At 44.9% G+C, this 17,507-nt stretch overlaps 1 protein-coding gene across 6 annotated transcripts in view; it reads left to right on the top strand.

Moving 5' to 3' along the window:
• The first annotated feature begins 3,741 nt into the window (after positions 1 to 3,741).
• Positions 3,742 to 17,507, top strand: part of ZC3H7B (zinc finger CCCH-type containing 7B) — a 43,834-nt gene continuing 30,068 nt past the window's right edge. For 3 of the 6 annotated variants that reach the window (XM_010410631.3, XM_010410629.3, XM_010410627.3), the window contains exons 1-7: positions 3,742 to 4,027; positions 4,451 to 4,565; positions 10,240 to 10,300; positions 12,212 to 12,245; positions 12,625 to 12,822; positions 13,676 to 13,834; positions 16,471 to 16,551. In XM_010410631.3, the coding sequence (XP_010408933.1) occupies positions 4,517 to 4,565; positions 10,240 to 10,300; positions 12,212 to 12,245; positions 12,625 to 12,822; positions 13,676 to 13,834; positions 16,471 to 16,551 (582 nt within the window). In that variant the 5' untranslated portion in view covers positions 3,742 to 4,027; positions 4,451 to 4,516. The remainder of the gene's footprint in view (positions 4,028 to 4,450; positions 4,566 to 10,239; positions 10,301 to 12,211; positions 12,246 to 12,624; positions 12,823 to 13,675; positions 13,835 to 16,470; positions 16,552 to 17,507) is intronic. The other 3 variants (XM_019292455.2, XM_010410630.3, XM_010410628.3) reach the window with 2 other exon arrangements.

Raw genomic sequence — 17,507 nt, 5'->3', positions numbered from 1 at the left:
GGGGGAGGCGGAGGATTTGAACGCCGGCAGTTCTGCTCCCCGCTCCGGGATTGGCTGTTGCGCCGTGACGTCACGGGACGCGCCCTACCGCCGCACCGCAGCCCGGCCGGCCTCGCCGCGCCGCGCGTGGGCGGGGCTTCGGGGCGCGCGCGACGGCGGCCGCGGGGCACGCCGGGAGCTGTAGTCCTGCCCCTTCCCTCAGCTCCGGCTGCGGCAGCCCCGCCAAGCGGCCTGAACGTTCTGCCACGTTCGGAACCCGCGTTCGCGGAAATGTCGCTGGGGGGGAGCTCCTTCTGATATGAAGCCTCGCCTAGATAATGTCCCTGCGGGTCTCCAGTTTGTACTTGGCATGTTACTGTCAGACTGTTCTCCTAAGGAAGGCATTTCACAGAATCACAGAATCTGTTAGCTTGGAAAAGACCTCTGAGATCATCGAGTCCAACCTATGACCAAACAACACCTTGTCAACCACACCATGGCACTGAGTGCCACATCCAGTCTTTCCTTAAACACCTCCAGGGACGGTGACAACACCACCTCCCTGGGCAGCCCATTCCAATGCCCAGTCACCCCTTCTGTGACAAAATTCTTCCTAATGGCCAACCTAAACCTCCTCTGGCACAGCATCAGACTATGTCCTCTCATCCTGTCGCTTTCACCCTGGAGTGCAAAGTCATTCCTGCTTAAGGATGCAAAAACCCCTTGGTTTGTGTGACAGCTTTGTGTGCACATTGTGAATGACATTTTCTTCCTAAGTATAGAAATGAAAGTACATCGGATGAGGCCAGGTGAGCTGTGCACAGACCTGCCTGCTACTGCAGTGGGTTTGCACAGCACCTCAGTCCCTTCTCTGCAACCTACAGGCACCGATGTAGGTACCATTTCAGGTGGCAGATACCTGGTGAGATCACTATTGAGGTGGGCCATAGGTAGGATTTATTCTGCCATTTAGTCCCAAAACATTGTAAGGGGCATTTTCCAGTCTCACAAATTTCCCAGCAGTGGTTTTAATAAGCAACAGCAAATGCTTGTATGGACCCAAGAAAAGAATGTCAGTAGTTGATCGTGCTTGGTGACCAGCCTCATAAATAGTAAGAGAAGTTTCCTTTGCAACTGAAGAAAATTAAGAACCACGTAGACAGTAGACTATGGTTGTATGTGAGAAGCATAAAGCTGCCAGAATATGTAGAGCTGATGAGGGAGTAAATTAGTGTGATCTGGAGAAGGAGCTGGAACCTGGAAAATATAAGCAAGAAATTTGGCACTGGATATTAGTTCCTCACAATTTTTAGTAATAAACAGGATCTTATCAAATACATCAGATTCCCTTCCCTGTCATTCTCCCAAATATTGGGTGTGCCAGAGGGGCAAGAATAAAGGCACTGACTATAGATGCATATATTGGAATGTAGGTGTACCATGCCGCTGTAGCATAGATCCAGACATTCATTCTTCCTAAAAATAGCTTTACAAATCAAAGTAACTTCTATGACACTGTATCTAGTTTGTAGAAGGGGTTTGCAGTGTTTTGACTCTTGCTACCTGCACATGAGATTGAGACCTCAATGATCGCGCTTGCAAACTGTGAAAATCTTCATGTTAAACACTAAAGAAAGATTTTACTACATGTCGAATCATGACCTTGCAGGACACATCTCAGTCTTGCAGGCAAAGGAAATTGGGATGGAGGAAAGCACAACATGACATTCAATTGAGAAATGCAGTCTTGAAAATGAATGTTCTTAAATTAAAAACTAGTGCCTATTCCAGCATAACTCTTGATAGTGTGTACATTTTGGTTTTGTTCCCCTTTTTCCTCATCCTGTCTTAACCTTTCTTCTCATCCAGTGGTGATGTCTTTTCCTTTCACAGGTGCTGCAGGGTTGAAGGTGTCCCGGGCTCTGTGAGTCCTTTCGTGATGGCGCCGTGAGGCTGCCCTCCCACTGTGCTCTGGCATATCTGCTCTCCCTATGTTTACTTTCTGCCTCCAGACCTGCTTCACCTTTCTTCTGCCCAAAACCACCCCATCAAACAGGTTTGTCATTTAATGTGCATATTGCCCAGCATCTGCACCAGATGCCCAGGTTCTAATTGTCACGGTGTCACCACCTTAAATTAGGAAATAACAAATCTTCTGAAGAGTTAATAAAAATAAAGATTGTCTTAGCCATGGATAGTAGCAATCTTTGGATCAAAATCAATCCCTAAAAATGTGCATTGTGATAAAATATTGTGAAGAGCATTAGGTAGCGTTATCCAGTGTCATGAGGTACACTATACAATTCACAGCCTATATTTCATAAATTATCAGTTTGTTGTGTTGACAATGCTGCCAGAAGCCAATCCTACTCAGTATAATCAATCCTATTCTTTCCAATCCTACTCCTTCCTTTTCTGATCAACATGTTTTAAATACCAAGAAAGTTTAGTACACTTCAGATGTTACCTTCTATCTAACTTTTAATCTTGTCAGAGTTACATAGTTGCAAAGCACAAGGTGACATTCTTGTGGGTCACTGTAAATAGAGAAGTGAGACATTCAGGAGTAAACATGTCACTGATTACATTGGAAAAAAGCTGGTAATTTAAACCAGTGTCAGTCTGGAAATTATTAATCTAATGGTAGACAGAATCCTTTCAGGAGAGGGAAACTATTCTGCCAGGGAGGCCGTACTGAGAGATGAGCATAAAACTGATTCCAGAGGGTTATTTGAAGTTAGCGATAGTGCAGCTGGGTGGGGATGGGTGACCCCCCCACATAAGGTGGTCTGGGTATCTTCACAACCTATGGAGAGTCAGTTCACTTTCTGGAAATATGGAGGGATTTGGGATGAAAACAAGCCAAAAGTCTGATTCCAAAAAAGAGTCTAAACTCACATGTCTATACATAAATATAAAAATATATATGCTTCTACATACATATAATATATATGTAGATTGTGTAATACCCAATCATATAAAACGTAATATTAATATGTTTTTTATATATACACATGCTGCATATATGCAGTTACAAATATATATAACATATGTGTGTATATATATAAAATATATGTAGATTGTATAATACCCAATTGTATAAAATATAATATTAATTGAGATATATAATTTTTTTGTTTGTTTGGGTTTGGGGTTTTTTTAGCCTTTTTTTGGTTTTTGGGGTTTGGGGGGGGTTTGGTTTTTTGGGGGTTTTTTTGGTTTGATTTTTTTTTTGTTGTTTTGTTGTTTTGCTGTTTTGTTGTTTTGTTGTTTTTCTTTTTAACTGCATATTTCTTTCCATCCAAAGATTTATGTTTTCAGACGATCTTATATACAGGGACCCCCCTCAGCAGTGCAGGGTGGAGTAAGTAAGGTCTGGCTGGAGCAGACAATTGCTCTGCCATCAGCGATAGCTCTGGCCCCCGTCCAGTGAACATAAACGGGTGGGCAGAAGGGTCACTGCTTCACGTATGTGATAATCCCGGGGGGGGGTCTCATAATTCAGTTCCTCGCTGCATTCGCATGCATGCAATCCCTCTGCAGAGGCAGATTTGCTTTCTCTTGGGGTCTATTTTTTTATATCAGCAAAGACAACCAGGAAGAAAAAAAGGTTGCATTAAAATTAGAACGGAGAGTCGACTGCTGAAGCGCTTTATTTTTTAGTTGGTTTTTTGGGGTTTTTTTAAGCCTAAGTCACCTTAAAGAATCTCAAAACCAGCCACAAGGGAAAGATCTGTGAGCTTTTGTAATGGAAAGCGGTAGCCTCTAGGGCCCAGAGGATATGCAGGGAGGCATTTTCTCTTGCTGGTGCAGCTGAGAGCGAGCGAGAGAGAGCGAGACCTGGAAATGAAAGTAAAGAGATCAGGAGGCACATGGAGGGAGCTGCAGGGGCAGCCGATCCAGAAGCAGAATGCTGCCTTCTATAATTAAATAGCACTTACTATTATTATTACTTCTAGTAATAATACATTAATAATATCTCTAGTAATACAATACCATTTATCAAGGAAAGTTTATACGTAGTGTGGGGGGGAAAACCCGAGGAGAGGTGAGTTCTTTGTTATTATTTTGGGGGGATTATTATTTTTGTCTTAAATCAATTCTGTACGTGTGTGTGTTTGTGTATGTAGAAAGAGGTGGACTTGAGAAACAAGAAATTCTGGATGTTGCTTCATTAGAAAGTAAAGGTTTCAGATAGTAACTGCATAGATGAAAGGTTGTGTAATTGGAAATTTAAAAAAAAAGTGGTGAAAAATAATACGGGTGAGATCTTGAAGCTAAACCCTCTTCCGCCAAAAATGTGGGGTTTGCAAAAAAAAAAAAAAAAAAAAAAATATTGTCAAAGATCCTAATCCCACCCCCTGGAAAAAAATGTAGTAGTAGTCTAAAATTGGATAGCTAGGGGAAAAGCCCCTGGGTTTTTATGGAAAACTTAGTATTAATCGCGTTTGTGCCTGTTTGTGTTTTGTAGGTTCGAGATGTGTGTTCTGGTCTGTATTTAGGCTGCAGTTTCCCCTTCTTGTTTGGTACAAACCCCATGAAACGGCAGAGAAGCCCTTTGGAATTGCTTTTTAGAGGCACCTTCCGTAGGTTCTTCTAAAGTTTATCAAATAAGAAGACTGTGTTTTGGTTTTATTTGGGTTTTGTTTGTTTGTTTTGGTTTTAATTCTTTAATGTTTTAGACAGTTTCCGGGTGGCAGGGGATGTTATGTGTTGGGTTTTTTTCTTCTTTTTTTTCTCTTAAAGCTGCCTCCCAGACTCTTGGAGATGCGTGATTTTTATTTAAGCGGATGGGGGGTGGGGAAGGAGGAAGAGTATGTTTTGGTTTGTTTTCCTTTTCCCGGGGACGCTTGGAAGTCTCCTGCCGCGGGAGACCCCTCCCAGCACGGCCGCGTTGGCGGGAATGCCGGGGTGCCGGCGTCCGGCAAAGCCGCGGGGGTGCGGGGGGCGCCGCCGGCCCCTCTCGGCTCCAGCGGCCGAGGTGGCGCCTCTCTCAGCGGCGGCCTCTACGCAAGGCCGGGGATCGGCGGCCTAGTGCTGGCAGTGGGGAAAGGAGGCGAGCGAGGGCTCCCGCGCCACCCGTGTGGGAACCAGCCCCGGGATTTAGTTTTTCAAATGAGGCAGGGGAATGCGAGCTGGGTGGGTAGGAAACCGAGAGCAAATAGCTTAGGGATAGGCAGCGTCACCCCACAGCCCTCTCCTTACTCCTCGGCTGCGCTGCAGTGGGGGCAGGAGGAAGGGTGGCCTGTGGTACGAGGGTGTTATGTATGAAACACAAGGCTGAAGGAAGTGGAAAATGGGGTCATGGGGGCTGAGGTGGTAAATTGAGGCTTTTAGCCCCCACTGCCATCCTCCTCTCAGGGAAACTTAGAGTCACTGCTTTTATTTTCACTGAGGGGTGAGCTGGTTGTTGCTACCTTGCTCTGCATTCACTAGGTGCAGTGAATATTGCTGGGTGCAGCTGGTGGCATCCCAGTGACCCCAGTGGTCCTGCAGAGCAGGAGTGGCACTAGTGGGGTGCTGGGATGTGAGATGGTGGCCATGGAAGTACCTTAGGGTGGCCAGTGCGTGGAGGGACAGAGGAGTCCGGCCTGGTGGGCACAACATAGTGGTGGGAAAGCTGAGAGCTGTTGGCTGTGAGAAGCAGTCAAACCCAGGGAGTAGGGCATGGCAGAAAGCAGCTGCAGGAGTGAGCAAGAGCCCAAGTTTGTAGTGGGCTCTGCAGTTTGTCCTTTGCTTGATGTGTGCCTGGTTATCTATTCTGCTGCACCACTGAGGTGGCCAAACTGCAGCCATGTTTCAGACCAGTGTATCCTGGAGCCTTTTTCCTGGGGAGCTCCAGTCTCAGCTCTACAACCTGCCACTTGCATCTCAGTGTACTTATTTCTGGCTGAAATGTTACAGTCAACGCCTGGAAGTCGGTCAAGTGTCAACTCATTGTCATCTCAGAAATACAGTATGAAAAACTTTGCCCAAATTCAACTCTGGCAGGGTTATGAATAACATCCGTGTTCTTGATAAGATAAATGCAAGTCTTTCAGTTCATCTCATGTTTCTACCATCTACCCATCTAGAGGATATCCATCCAGTTTGTGATTAAGTCACCTAGTTCACTGGCTGATGCATCTTTCTGAAGACAAGAAAACCATTTTACTTGACTGTAGTATTTATTCCTGTCTAGCAAATGGTTTGTAATTTATTGACGAACTGTGAATAAAGTTCTCTCTAGATGCTGGACCAGAGAGGATAAATGTCTCTGGACTGAAAGGATAAGAGCTTTGTAGTGGAGATATAAATACTCAGGATTTGCTGGTGATTTGAGTGGACACGTCTGGACAGAGAGATTTGGTTGGGAGGGAGAAAAGGGACGCTTAGACACAATGCTTCATAAAATGTTTTCTACTGTGTTTCTAAAAATATTTGAAAGACCAAGAAAACAAAAGCTAAACAGGCTTTGCACTTAAAATTAATTATGCAGTAGCTGTGGTAGAGTGTGCAGCAGAACTGAAGTGTTGCTCATGTGGGTGGCTCACTCTGTGTTGGATTTGCTGGTGTAACAAGTGCATGGCTTGGTCTGAGTGTTAAATGAAACACTGTGAAGAGGCTGGAACGATGAGGGGAGACAAGTGACTGAGTTTGCTGGTGAGGTGGTGGGGGAGGAGGTGTGAGGAACAAAAAGAGAAGTCTGAATGGCAGCCTTCTGCAGTGGTTGGGGCAGGCAGGACAGGTGAGGGGTCTGCCACATGTGAAGGAGATTGCTGGTGTGGAGTGACATCAAAGGGCAAAGAAAGGTGGTTGTTCCTGAGAGGTGTGCAAGAAGTTGTTGGGGCGGCAGCACATGGTGTACACTTTGAAGGTGGTGCCATGAGGGGATGAGTCTCATGTGCAAAGTCATGACATAAATCTGGAGGTACGACAGACCTTTAGCAGAGAAAGCTGGTCACCCGCTTGCCAGGAGGGAGGAATGTGGGGCAGTACCAGGAAGCAACAGTCTAGAGGGGGGATCAGGCCTGTGGTTTATGTCTGAAGAAGTCAATGGAGGGTTCTGTGTTGAAGAGCATTCACTCTGGAAGATGAGTGTAGAACTGCGGAGCATAAACAGCATGCAGGGCACAGAAGGTTGCTTTTTATAAGGGTTTTGTAGCAAGGATCAAACTGTAGCTGTGTATTGTGGGACTTACAGAGATGCAATGGGCTGGTCAGCCATCCCCATGAAGCAAGGGTGGAGATACTCATGTTGGATGCAGTGGCAATAGTGGTGAGGAGAGAAAAAACAGAAGGGGAGCTTTGGGATGCAAGAAGAGTTGGGTAAGTCTGGAAAGGAGACATTCTGTAGCCATTCCCAGTAATCCTTTGGCTGCACTCCAGGTTTAGGTCAGTAATGTTTGAATGCCCTTCTCTCTGGGCAAGCAACAGTAATCAGTTCTCGCTGTAACACAGACCCACATCCTGCTGTGTAGGATGTTTCAGCAGCAGGATCAGGGTAGCTGTGAGAACAGGTACTGATCTCTTCTTCACTCCTTGCAGAGTGTTTTAAAGGCTGAGCTCAGAAACAGAAGTAGACCATGTGTATGAGAAGCTTTTCAAGGTGGTGATCTGTTTTGTGGATATACACAATTGTAAAGGTGTGCCACGGCATTTTTGGAATGCTCCATTGACTTTGTGATGACCAGCTAGTGTTCAACTGTTCTCCCCACAGTCGACAATAGTCTCCCTTTTCATCAGAGATGTGGGCTGCTGCTTCACTTCCCTGACTTTTGTTTCCTCCAGTATGACTCGTGTCAGGGAGCAGCAGGAGCAGGGCTGCACCTCCAGCAAGGACAAGTGAAGGTGATGGCAGTCACCAGCAGTGCCCTCACTCACAGGGTACAGTCCCACCACACCTGAACAGTGTAGTCAGAACTAGATGCCAGTAGCAGTGGTCCATCCACAGTCCCAAAGAAGATGAGGTGATGAAGGTCCACCCAGCGAGTCCAGCGGTAGGAGTTGGTGCCAGAGACAGGACTGGAGACAAGCTGCCTGCAGTGGAGGTCTGAGGTTTGTTCCAGAGATAGAACTGAGGACAAGTTCACCTACAGCATAGCTCAGACAAGGCAGGACCTGGACCTCGGTTGAAATGGAGCTCCTAGACCGTGGACAGAGGGGCATAGGTGGGGGTCCAAGGTGAGGCTGTTTGGAGTACTTCAAGCCTTTAGTGTATTCAGGGACCAGACAGCTAGAAATTCTTCCTTCCTCCCTGTGCTCTCCCCATGAGCCTTTGGGAGGGTCCACTTGAGTCTTTTGCCTTCTCCCCCACAGTTCCTCTCTTGTCATTTCCTGTGGAGACTCTTTCCTCACTCTTGTCTCTGATGGCCCTCACAGTTCTCCTACAGTGCTCTGGGGTGGCTCTGTCCTCTTTCATGTCTTTCACTGCTGTTTTTGTGGAAATGGTTCCTACTGCTCCTCTTCTGCTTCTCTGTTCTCTCTTACTTCCTCTGTATTTGCAGAATTTCATACAAGGAGAAAAATTGAATTAATTACCTCTCTCTCCTTGTCCACCTCTTAAGCCTGTCTGCCTGTATCATTAGTGATCATATTAACCTCCCAGTCTCCTTGTTAAATTTCCTTCTTTCTTCCTGATTGCTCATTATCCAGGCTATTTATGAATCAATGTAGGCCTTCTGTTGGTGTTGTACTGAAGTATATCAGCTCTTCTCCATCACTTCTGTTAAATGCCTTTGTAGAGATGCTGATCATCCCTCACTTTGTTGGCTTTCCCTTTCTTGCTGCACTGCCCATCCTGTTCCAAGTTCAGCTGCTTAAAATCTCCTACCTGCTGCTTAAACCAGATTGCTCCCAAATTTAATGTCTGATGACTTACAAACTTCAGTGTCACTTTCAAGCTCTTGCTTCCTTCTGCTGCCACTTTTTTCTGGTCTTTCTCTCACTCCAGTCTTTCCCCCTTCCCCCAGTTCTTCTTGGTAAAGGGCAGGTATCAATTCTACATTTTGCATGGCACAGAGCACAATCAATAAAGGCTTGCTGAGTTGTCAGGATTGATTTTTATGTACCTTAAAGGCCCCTTCACCCTGTTCAGACTGAGTCTGTCATTGATACTGCAAGATATCTTAGAATGATAGGGATGGTCTTAATGTAAAAGGGAGCTGGATGATAATGCTCTCCAAGTTGTTGTAGTGTAGAGGTGGAGCAATTACTTTAGTTTCTCTTGTACCTTTTCAGAGGTGGTCCTGGGATGGGAAGGTACTGTGTCTTCATCCTCATCTCATCTCATCTCATCTCATCTCATCTCATCTCATCTCATCTCATCTCATCTCAGTGTTTCTGTACTTGCTGCCTCTGTCCCCAAGTTCCTATTCCTCAAATGCTGAGCATTATTTGTGGTCACAGCTGGTTGATGTGAAATTTGCTGTCACCAGCAACTCAGTTTTGTCACAAAGTGTCATCCTTTCTCCCCTTTATTATTATTTTCTTGTGTGACAGACCTGTGTACCTTGGAGAAAGGTCACTGAGGAGCCATTCCAAAATTTGCTTCGGAACTGCAGAGGATGAAGTGCAGATAACTCTTGAGCCTTCCTAAGGTGCTGCCCACCCCAGTTTAAAACGCTGCGGGTTCTGTTCCCACACCAAAGAAGTGCTCCCCAGTCTGTGCTGCTCTTACCTGCTGATTTTAGGCATGAAATCCCCATTGCACAGATTCAGTGCTGTCCTTTTATGTGGACCACAGCAAGCAATTCCATCTCCTTCCTTTGCATCTCCCTTTGTGCTGTACCTCCATATACCTTATGTAGATAACTTGTTTCATATGCTGTGCAGTAAACCAGTTTAAATCTGTCCCAGATAAATAGTGCTCAGAATTGCTTATCATGGGAGGGTCTCGGCACAAATTCCTGAAATGACTGCCAGTGCAGGCAAAGATGGTGTTGGGTTTCTTCCCTTTCCTAGAAGGCAGTCATGATAACAGTTGGTTCCCGTTGCTTTATTTACTGGCAGCCTAAGCAGAGAGCTCAAACTGAAGTAATTCCTCTTTGCCCATGTATCCTGTCAGTGGCATGTGAGAAAAAGCAGATACTTGGTAGTGAGCTGCTTGCCGTGCCGTATCTGCAGTGTGGATAAATCATGGGCTTCGCTGTTCAGGGCATCTGGTCTGGAACATTTTGTTAGTAGTAAATTCAGGCACAAACAAAATACTGTGCTGTTTAATTGCCAGCAAGACCTAAAATGACTCACTTTGTGGTGTTTCTTTTTCTTCTTCCTCCGCAGCAACTATAATGGAGAGGCAGAAGAGAAAACAAGAAATAGATAAAGGACTTCAGTTCATTCAGTAAGTGGACAACCTCAGTGTTCCATGTGGATTTGGGGGCAGTTTTCTTTCTATCGAGGATTGCAGGAACTGAGTTTTTCCTATTCACTGCTTTGAGTTTGCTGCGTGGGAAAGAGATACTGTCCTGAGGATTTTCACTGTGATTTTTCAGGGTGTTTCTTGTCCTGTTAGCTCCCTAAACTTGAAATTCTGTCATTTTAATATCCTTTGGTTTTGCCCTCCACTGGAGTTCCAGGGTGATCTTTATGGTCAGCCTAATGCTAATAGTGCTTGGACCTTCTACATCATCTTCAGCATGAAGATCTCAAAGTGCTCTCTCAACGAGGTTATCCCACCTTTGTTAGGAAGGGAGATAGTGTTTCAGTTCTGTAGGTGGGGAAACAAGGTACATAACTTGTTAGGTACCCCATATGGTACCTATAGGAAAAATAGATGACCTGGGCTCTTTTACAGTTGCCAGCCTGGTAGATGTCTCAGATCACTCTTCTATGAATATCATGTGGCCTTGTAGGACTTGAAGTGGTTGCTTATGTAGTAGTTACAAATCCAAGTACTTCTTTATAAAATAAAGTAGTATTTCTCCCTCCAGCATTTGAGTTAGCAGAGGTCTCAAACTCAGGTCCAGGTTCCATGGTGAGTAAGGCAGTAGTAAGATTTTAATCAGATTGGTTTGGGGTTTTTTAAATTCTGCTTTGAGTCCTGCAATTATTATGCCTGAAATCTGTGCCTCTACAGTAGGAAACTCCCCCAAATCTTCCATGTTACATATTTGTATCCTGTAATATGGCCATGATATTTTCATCCCAGTCTAAGACTAAATGGGGCTGATAACCCAGTTTTGGAGAGGGAATTGTGAGACTTACATTGGTAGCACTTACAAAAATGCACAAGATTCTGGGGAAGAAAATAATTTAGAAATATGAGGTGCAGTTCTTGCATCTGGGGTGTATCTTGCACTCTGAACCAGGAACAGTGCCGTATGTTGGTTTGTTTTGATGCAAAAGAGGGAGTCCAAGTTTGTAAGCAGCATGAATGTTTCTTACAAAGCCATGACATTTCCTGTACTTAGTTTTAAGGAGTGATTAGATGAAATCTTAAAAATATATGTTCTGTAATCAGTAAGATCATGCATGCACTGTAGGTGAGAAAAACTGTGAAAGGTGCTAAGGGTTCCTCTAGAGCTTGTTGATTTGTCCTTGAAGAGAAAAAATAAATATACATGGACCAAGCCTGGATGAACTGGGTGGTCCAATTTGAAGAACAGCACCTTTCTCTTAAGTCTCAGTGCTGTTGTGGGGTAGGTGTTATCCACACAAGCACTGCCAGTGTTTGTGGCACAGCCCTGGCCAAGAGAGTTGGAGTTAAATGGTCTCTTGAATCTGCACTGTTTTCCCCCTTCCTTTTGTGGGGTAGGCCTAAAGGCATGTGGCTAAGTTAAGGCAGAGAAAAGTGATTGCATTTATCTCTGTATGTCTCTGGTTTCACAAAGGATTCGAGGAGGTCTTGGAGTGCCACTCTGGTGCCTCTCATTAGAGCCAGCTGCACATAAAATACACTTGTATTCTTCATGGCAGTCTCTCATGGGACTTTATTAAAGATGGGTTTTTTAGGTGACTGTCAGAAGGCACATTACAGAGGATCGTGTATGCACAGAAAGTAAATGAGAACAAGACTCCTCTAGTCTCAAATCCCTCTGAGACTTGACCATCACTTGACACCACTGTGACTGTCACTGAGCATAATGCTCCCTAACTGTGTTCTCTTTGCCTCAGCTGTCTTTGCAGTGATAAAATGTTCAGTAACTTGCTGAGATCACCAACACAGGACCAGAAAAATGATTTCTTCATCAGACAAAAGCCGTTCTTTGAATGGATGCCTGTTTCATGAATATTTTCTCTTCTTTTTTTTCAGGTCCACATTACCCCTAAGCCAAGAAGATTATGAGGTAATGGAGATTTTGTTTGTTGACGCTGGGAGCCCTCTGGTTAGCAAGATTTGTTCTGTTGCACAGCCATTAGTTTACATGCCAAAAGTGAAGAACGTAGGATGGTCTGTCACAATTTGCCTGTGACTTAAAGTTTTAAGTTTCTGATGATGACAACTTTCAGGGAAAGGAGAAGACACTTGATGTTCAACAAGAATGGGGATTTGACAGGATTATTCTCATCTACCAAAAATCCTGATGTTTTGCAGGAGAGTAGGGATGCAGGAGTATCTTAGTGGGCAGGAAGTTTGCTAAAAGATATGGAAATGAATGGGAAACTAGGAAGTCTCTCCTGTCTGAATATCCACTTGAGTCTGTTTGTTCTCTCCGTGCTGCCCAGGCCTTTTTGCAGAAGCTGGTGAGAAACTTGTTTGCAGAGGGCAATGATTTGTTCCGAGAGAAGGATTTCAAGCTTTCCCTGGTGCAGTACGTAGAAGGGCTGAATGTGGCGGATTACGCAGCCTCTGATGAGGTGACCATCCCAAGGGAACTCCTCTGCAAGCTACATGTCAACCGAGCTGCCTGCTACTTTGCCATGGTGAGTGCTTTCCCAAGTCGTCCCCAGGAACCAGGGGAACATCATGATTGCAGTGCTGTGCAGCTGGAAAAGATGTCAAGAGGCGTTTCAGCTGGTTTTGTCTGCTCCCTGTTCAAACTGGGGGAGGCAACAACACACAGAAAAGTCTGTTATCTCCTCACAATTGCACTGTGTCTTGTGAGACCAGAGGAAGGATGTGAGGAGGGGGGGGCACGCCTAAGGTACTGACAATGCAGTTCTGGTCCACACTGGTGAGGAGGTAGTACCATCCAGTGTCTTCCGGTATTGAGCAAGTATTTTTCTGGAATACTGTTTGAGTATTGCTCTTGCCTCCTCCTGTGAGACACTGGAAGACAGTAGGAAGTCTTTGGGTCTTGAAGGAGCTTGCAGCATACACATGGAAAAGGATTCTGAAATACCCAGGCTCTAAAAGGCTGCGTGCTTCCATTTTACTAAGGCGTATAACAGCTTTCCTTTATGGCACAACCCCAGAGCAGGCCCATCCTGTTTGTAATGACACTGAGTCCCCTGAAAATTAGCAAGCAGTCACATAATTAAAGATTTTCAAGTGTAACATGCCCAGGGTAGAGGGGGAGGCAAGATAAGGTTGCTCAAGCAGCCTTAGTTCTGTCATTCACTGACTTTGAAGTGTTTTGAATTTTGCAAGATTTAACAAAATGTTCTGTTAACGTAGGTGTGTTTGCACGCTGGTCTGTGCATGAGGTAACATATGTACTTCCACCTGCCGCCTGTATTTCTGTTTTCTTCTGAGAGATAGAACATTTGCACTCACAGAGAAGGAGGAGTTAGTCTGCTGTGCCTCAGCTGACTCCAGGTGGTCTGTTCCATGCAGGGGTTGTATGAGAAGGCGCTGGAAGACAGCGAGAAGGCTTTAAGTCTCGACAAGGAGAACATCCGAGCGCTATTCCGGAAAGCCCGTTCCTTAAATGAACTTGGAAGACACAAAGAAGCATATGAGTGCAACAGCAGATGCTTGCTGTCCCTCCCACATGTAAGTTTCTGACATACAACTCATCTTGGTTTTTGTGGCTCACAACCTTCCTCTCCTCAACATGCTTAGTGTGAGGGCAGAGGATAGTGGAAGGGGAATCTTGGCTGTTCCCAAGTACATGCTTATGCCCAGAAATTCTGCCTCTCTGACTCAAAGATGTTTGTCTTCACATGTTTCTTCAGGCCAAGTCACCTCTTACAGACAGTGCCAATCAGGGACACCAGTTAGTGACAGCAGGTTCATGGTCTGTTTGTGAAGAGCAAACCCCTGTCCTAACAAAAGGTGAACTAAAGCCATGAGAGTGTTCTAATTGGCTGCTGTTATATCTCTAATGGAAGTGACTAGGAGCATGGGATAAATGGGAACTGGAGCTCTGGAAGGAAAATATGTACGGTTTTCCTGTTTTGGATAAAAATATCTCACATTTCACTTACTGATTGCTAAGGCAAAATGATCAAGCTTTTTATTTCTTGAGGAACATGCAAAGGTGTCCTTGACATCACGTCGTAGTTATTTTTGTGCTCAGGGTTGTGTAAATTTTTGCATGCAGAGGGGACTATCTGCATATACTAGGAGCTAAATATTTTCCTGACAGTGCTTTTGAGGATCCTCTTAGGCCAAGTACTGATCAGGAAACCAGACCGTGATTACATGGATTCAAGTGAGCACTGTGCTGATTTTGGTTCTGATCCATCACAGTAATGTTATTATAAGGAAAATGCATCTACCTCAGCAGGAGAAGTTAACTTCCCTTTTTTATTAGTGTTATGGAAGCAATCTTTGGAAGCCTTGTTAGCAGTTAGTTATTCCTTTTGTATAGCTTGTAAGTTCTAGTTTCTTTGACTTGGCAGAACAGGGTGACCAAAAGGTATTAAAGTTACCATGTTTGGGGAGTCCCAAGGAACTGTTTTATAAACAAACCCTTTGATTAACAAAAGCATCTAATATAGGTGTTCTTGTAAAGCCATATCTGGCTATATTTTACACTGCGGTTCAGCCACTTAGTTTATATTTTAACCATATAGTTATGTTTACATAGCTCTCATTATTATCGTTACAATTATCATGGTCTAAAGACACTTTATCCAACTTCTCTGTGTCAGGGAAGTTCAGCCTAAAAAACTCCATATTGAATGATTTGCATTTCCTATTGTATACTATTCAGCCTTGTAAATTCATGTACCCCATTGTCTTAATACCTACTTAACAGAAATCATAAGCCTTCTCTGCATCAATCACAAGTCAAGCCATCCATCATTTCAGTCTTGTTTCCATTACCCTCGGGAGCACATGGGTACTTCCTTCTTGCATTGCTATAATTGCTGAGAACTTTGTTGTGGTCAAAACAGAGCCTGTCTTTAAACTTCTGGTGATAAAGGATATGCCACTCATTTGGCTCACTGTCTGTCAGAGTTAACTTATTTCTGGGTGCAGGTACTCAGTACTGCTAGTTTGCAGAAGTGCTCAGTGTGGTGAAGTTAATACTCCTCCATGGTACGCTTTTTTTTTTGTATGGCATGGGGTGTTTTAGAAGAGGAAATGGACAAGCTAGATTTTGTTTTTATGATGGTGACAAGACTAGTGCTGAGGGTGTGGGGGAGTGAGTGCAATCAAAAAATGGCACTCCAAATTGAAGGGAAAAGTTGCTGATACAACAGACTGGAAGAACCAGAGGTTTCTCAGTTGTTGAAAGGGAAAGGACTCAACCTGCAGGGAAGAAGGAGATTGGAAAGACCAGCATGGCAAGTAGAGAAGAGGGCAGACTTCAAGGGTGGAGATGAGGGAGATGATGTTGAAACATTAAGGAGGGCTATCTCAGTATGTTGGGCAGATACTTTTTTTCTTCTTTGTAAAAGCTGTTAAAGTACTCCAATATTTTTGCAAACAGGGAGAGAGAGAGGAAAACAGAAGGAAGCAGTTGCTGGTGATATATAACTGTAGAAGACTGTGGCAGGTTGTTAGTCTGGGCAGAAGGCTCATGGTGGTATGTGAGTGGGCATGGACACTGGGCAGGGAGGACCGTAAAATGCCACACAATGGGGAAAGCTGAAGGATCTGCTTGACTAAGCTGAGGCAGTTTAACTGGAGCTGGGTACAGTCAAAATGCCTTCCAGCTAGTAAGTTGAAAACTGAAACTTGGTTTCAGCTTTAAAAACAAACAAGCAAAACAGACTAGTGAGTCCTGTCTGCGTATCAAAACTGATTATTAGCTCTGCAGCTGGCAGAGAGGGAGGACATGCAGGCTCCTTCCCAGGCATGGAGACCTTGCGGAAGCTGTATCAGCAGCCAGCCTTGGCAGCTCCTTCAGCCAACTTGCCAGCAGGACTCCTGAACCCTGTTTTCACAGAGTGGGTGCTTTGTTGGAAGCAGATATTTGATTCTGATTTTCTGCAGCATTGAATCAGCATAGGGCAAAACTCCTGGTGCAACTGCAGCATCTTGGCAGGACCGAATGACAAGAATGCTGAAATCTGTCTGGACTCTCCTGGGGCTGCTCTGGAAATGATCTACCTGCTGCTTTCTAAAGTTGAGGCTTCTTGGTGCAGCCCAATGTGCATAACTGCATTCCTCTTCATTTCATTCTGTGTGCCACAAAGGCAAAACTGAAAGTGTCCTGTCAATGGTTTCATCCCCAGGATGAAAGCGTCACACAACTGGGACAGGAGCTTGCCCAGAAGCTGGGACTGAGGGTTCGAAAAGCATACAAAAGACCTCAGGTATGACTTCTTTTGTCTTAGAGGCTATCCTTTGCTTTCACAGATTTACTTTTGCAGAAGTGGTAGGTGCTGCTCTGCAGTTACAGACATGTGTACACAACCCTGCAAACTCTTTAGCAGGCTGCTGGCAACCCTCCTTGTTCTGACCCTCTGAGTCACTTTGCCTTGACCCATTTCTAACCCCATTGCTGCTCTGTATCTACTGCCAGGATGTTTTCTGAATCCCCAGCTGAGCCAGGCTGGTGCTGTAGGAGAAACTTCCGATGCAGTAGATGCCTGGTTTTTATGCAGGAGAGGGACATGTGGCCTGATCCCAAAGCAGGTTTTGCATTACAGTCCTCTCCCTGTTACAGGATGAGAAGGATGGGATCATCTGCTGCATTGGATGACTGGTTTTGTAGTGCAGTGAATCTGAAGAGTTCCTGCACCATTTCTACGCGTATGCTTCTTTGTGGTGGGGGAAAGGATTGTGCTTTGGGAGGAAGACGGGTACACACCTGGTCAGAAGCTGATTGACACCAGTGGCTGTATCCGTAACTTGGCTCTGCAAAGGAGTGCTGTAGGTGTTTAAATGTGCACCCTGGGATGGAGCTAGAGGGCGTCAGGCCATTGCTAGCCATAAAGCTGTTCTCCCATAAAGCTGCCTTGGTCACAGGTTTTGTTCTTGGGAGCAGAGAACATGAGCTACTAGTGGAGACTGACATTTGCATTTGCATCCTCGGCCCCAGGTGCACAGTGTGTTAAACAAACAGCGTGTTTCATCTCCAGAGAGGCACTTTGTAGCATGAGGTGGAGTGATTGGTGGGCATCTGGTTTGAAGAGAGCTTTTGGGGTAAATCTGGCTGTAACATGTTAATCCTCTCCCCAACAAACCTCACGTGTCATTTGCCTACCCAAGAAAAACCCCTTGATCTTGTAGCAGCTCTCAACACTCCCAAATGATTCTGTCTCAAAGA

The sequence above is a fragment of the Corvus cornix genome, chromosome 1A (genome assembly GCF_000738735.6).
Source record: "Corvus cornix cornix isolate S_Up_H32 chromosome 1A, ASM73873v5, whole genome shotgun sequence".
NCBI lineage: Eukaryota > Metazoa > Chordata > Aves > Passeriformes > Corvidae > Corvus > Corvus cornix.
The sequence above is the reverse complement of the archived record's forward strand: the minus strand, read 5'-3'. Positions and strand labels throughout refer to the sequence as shown.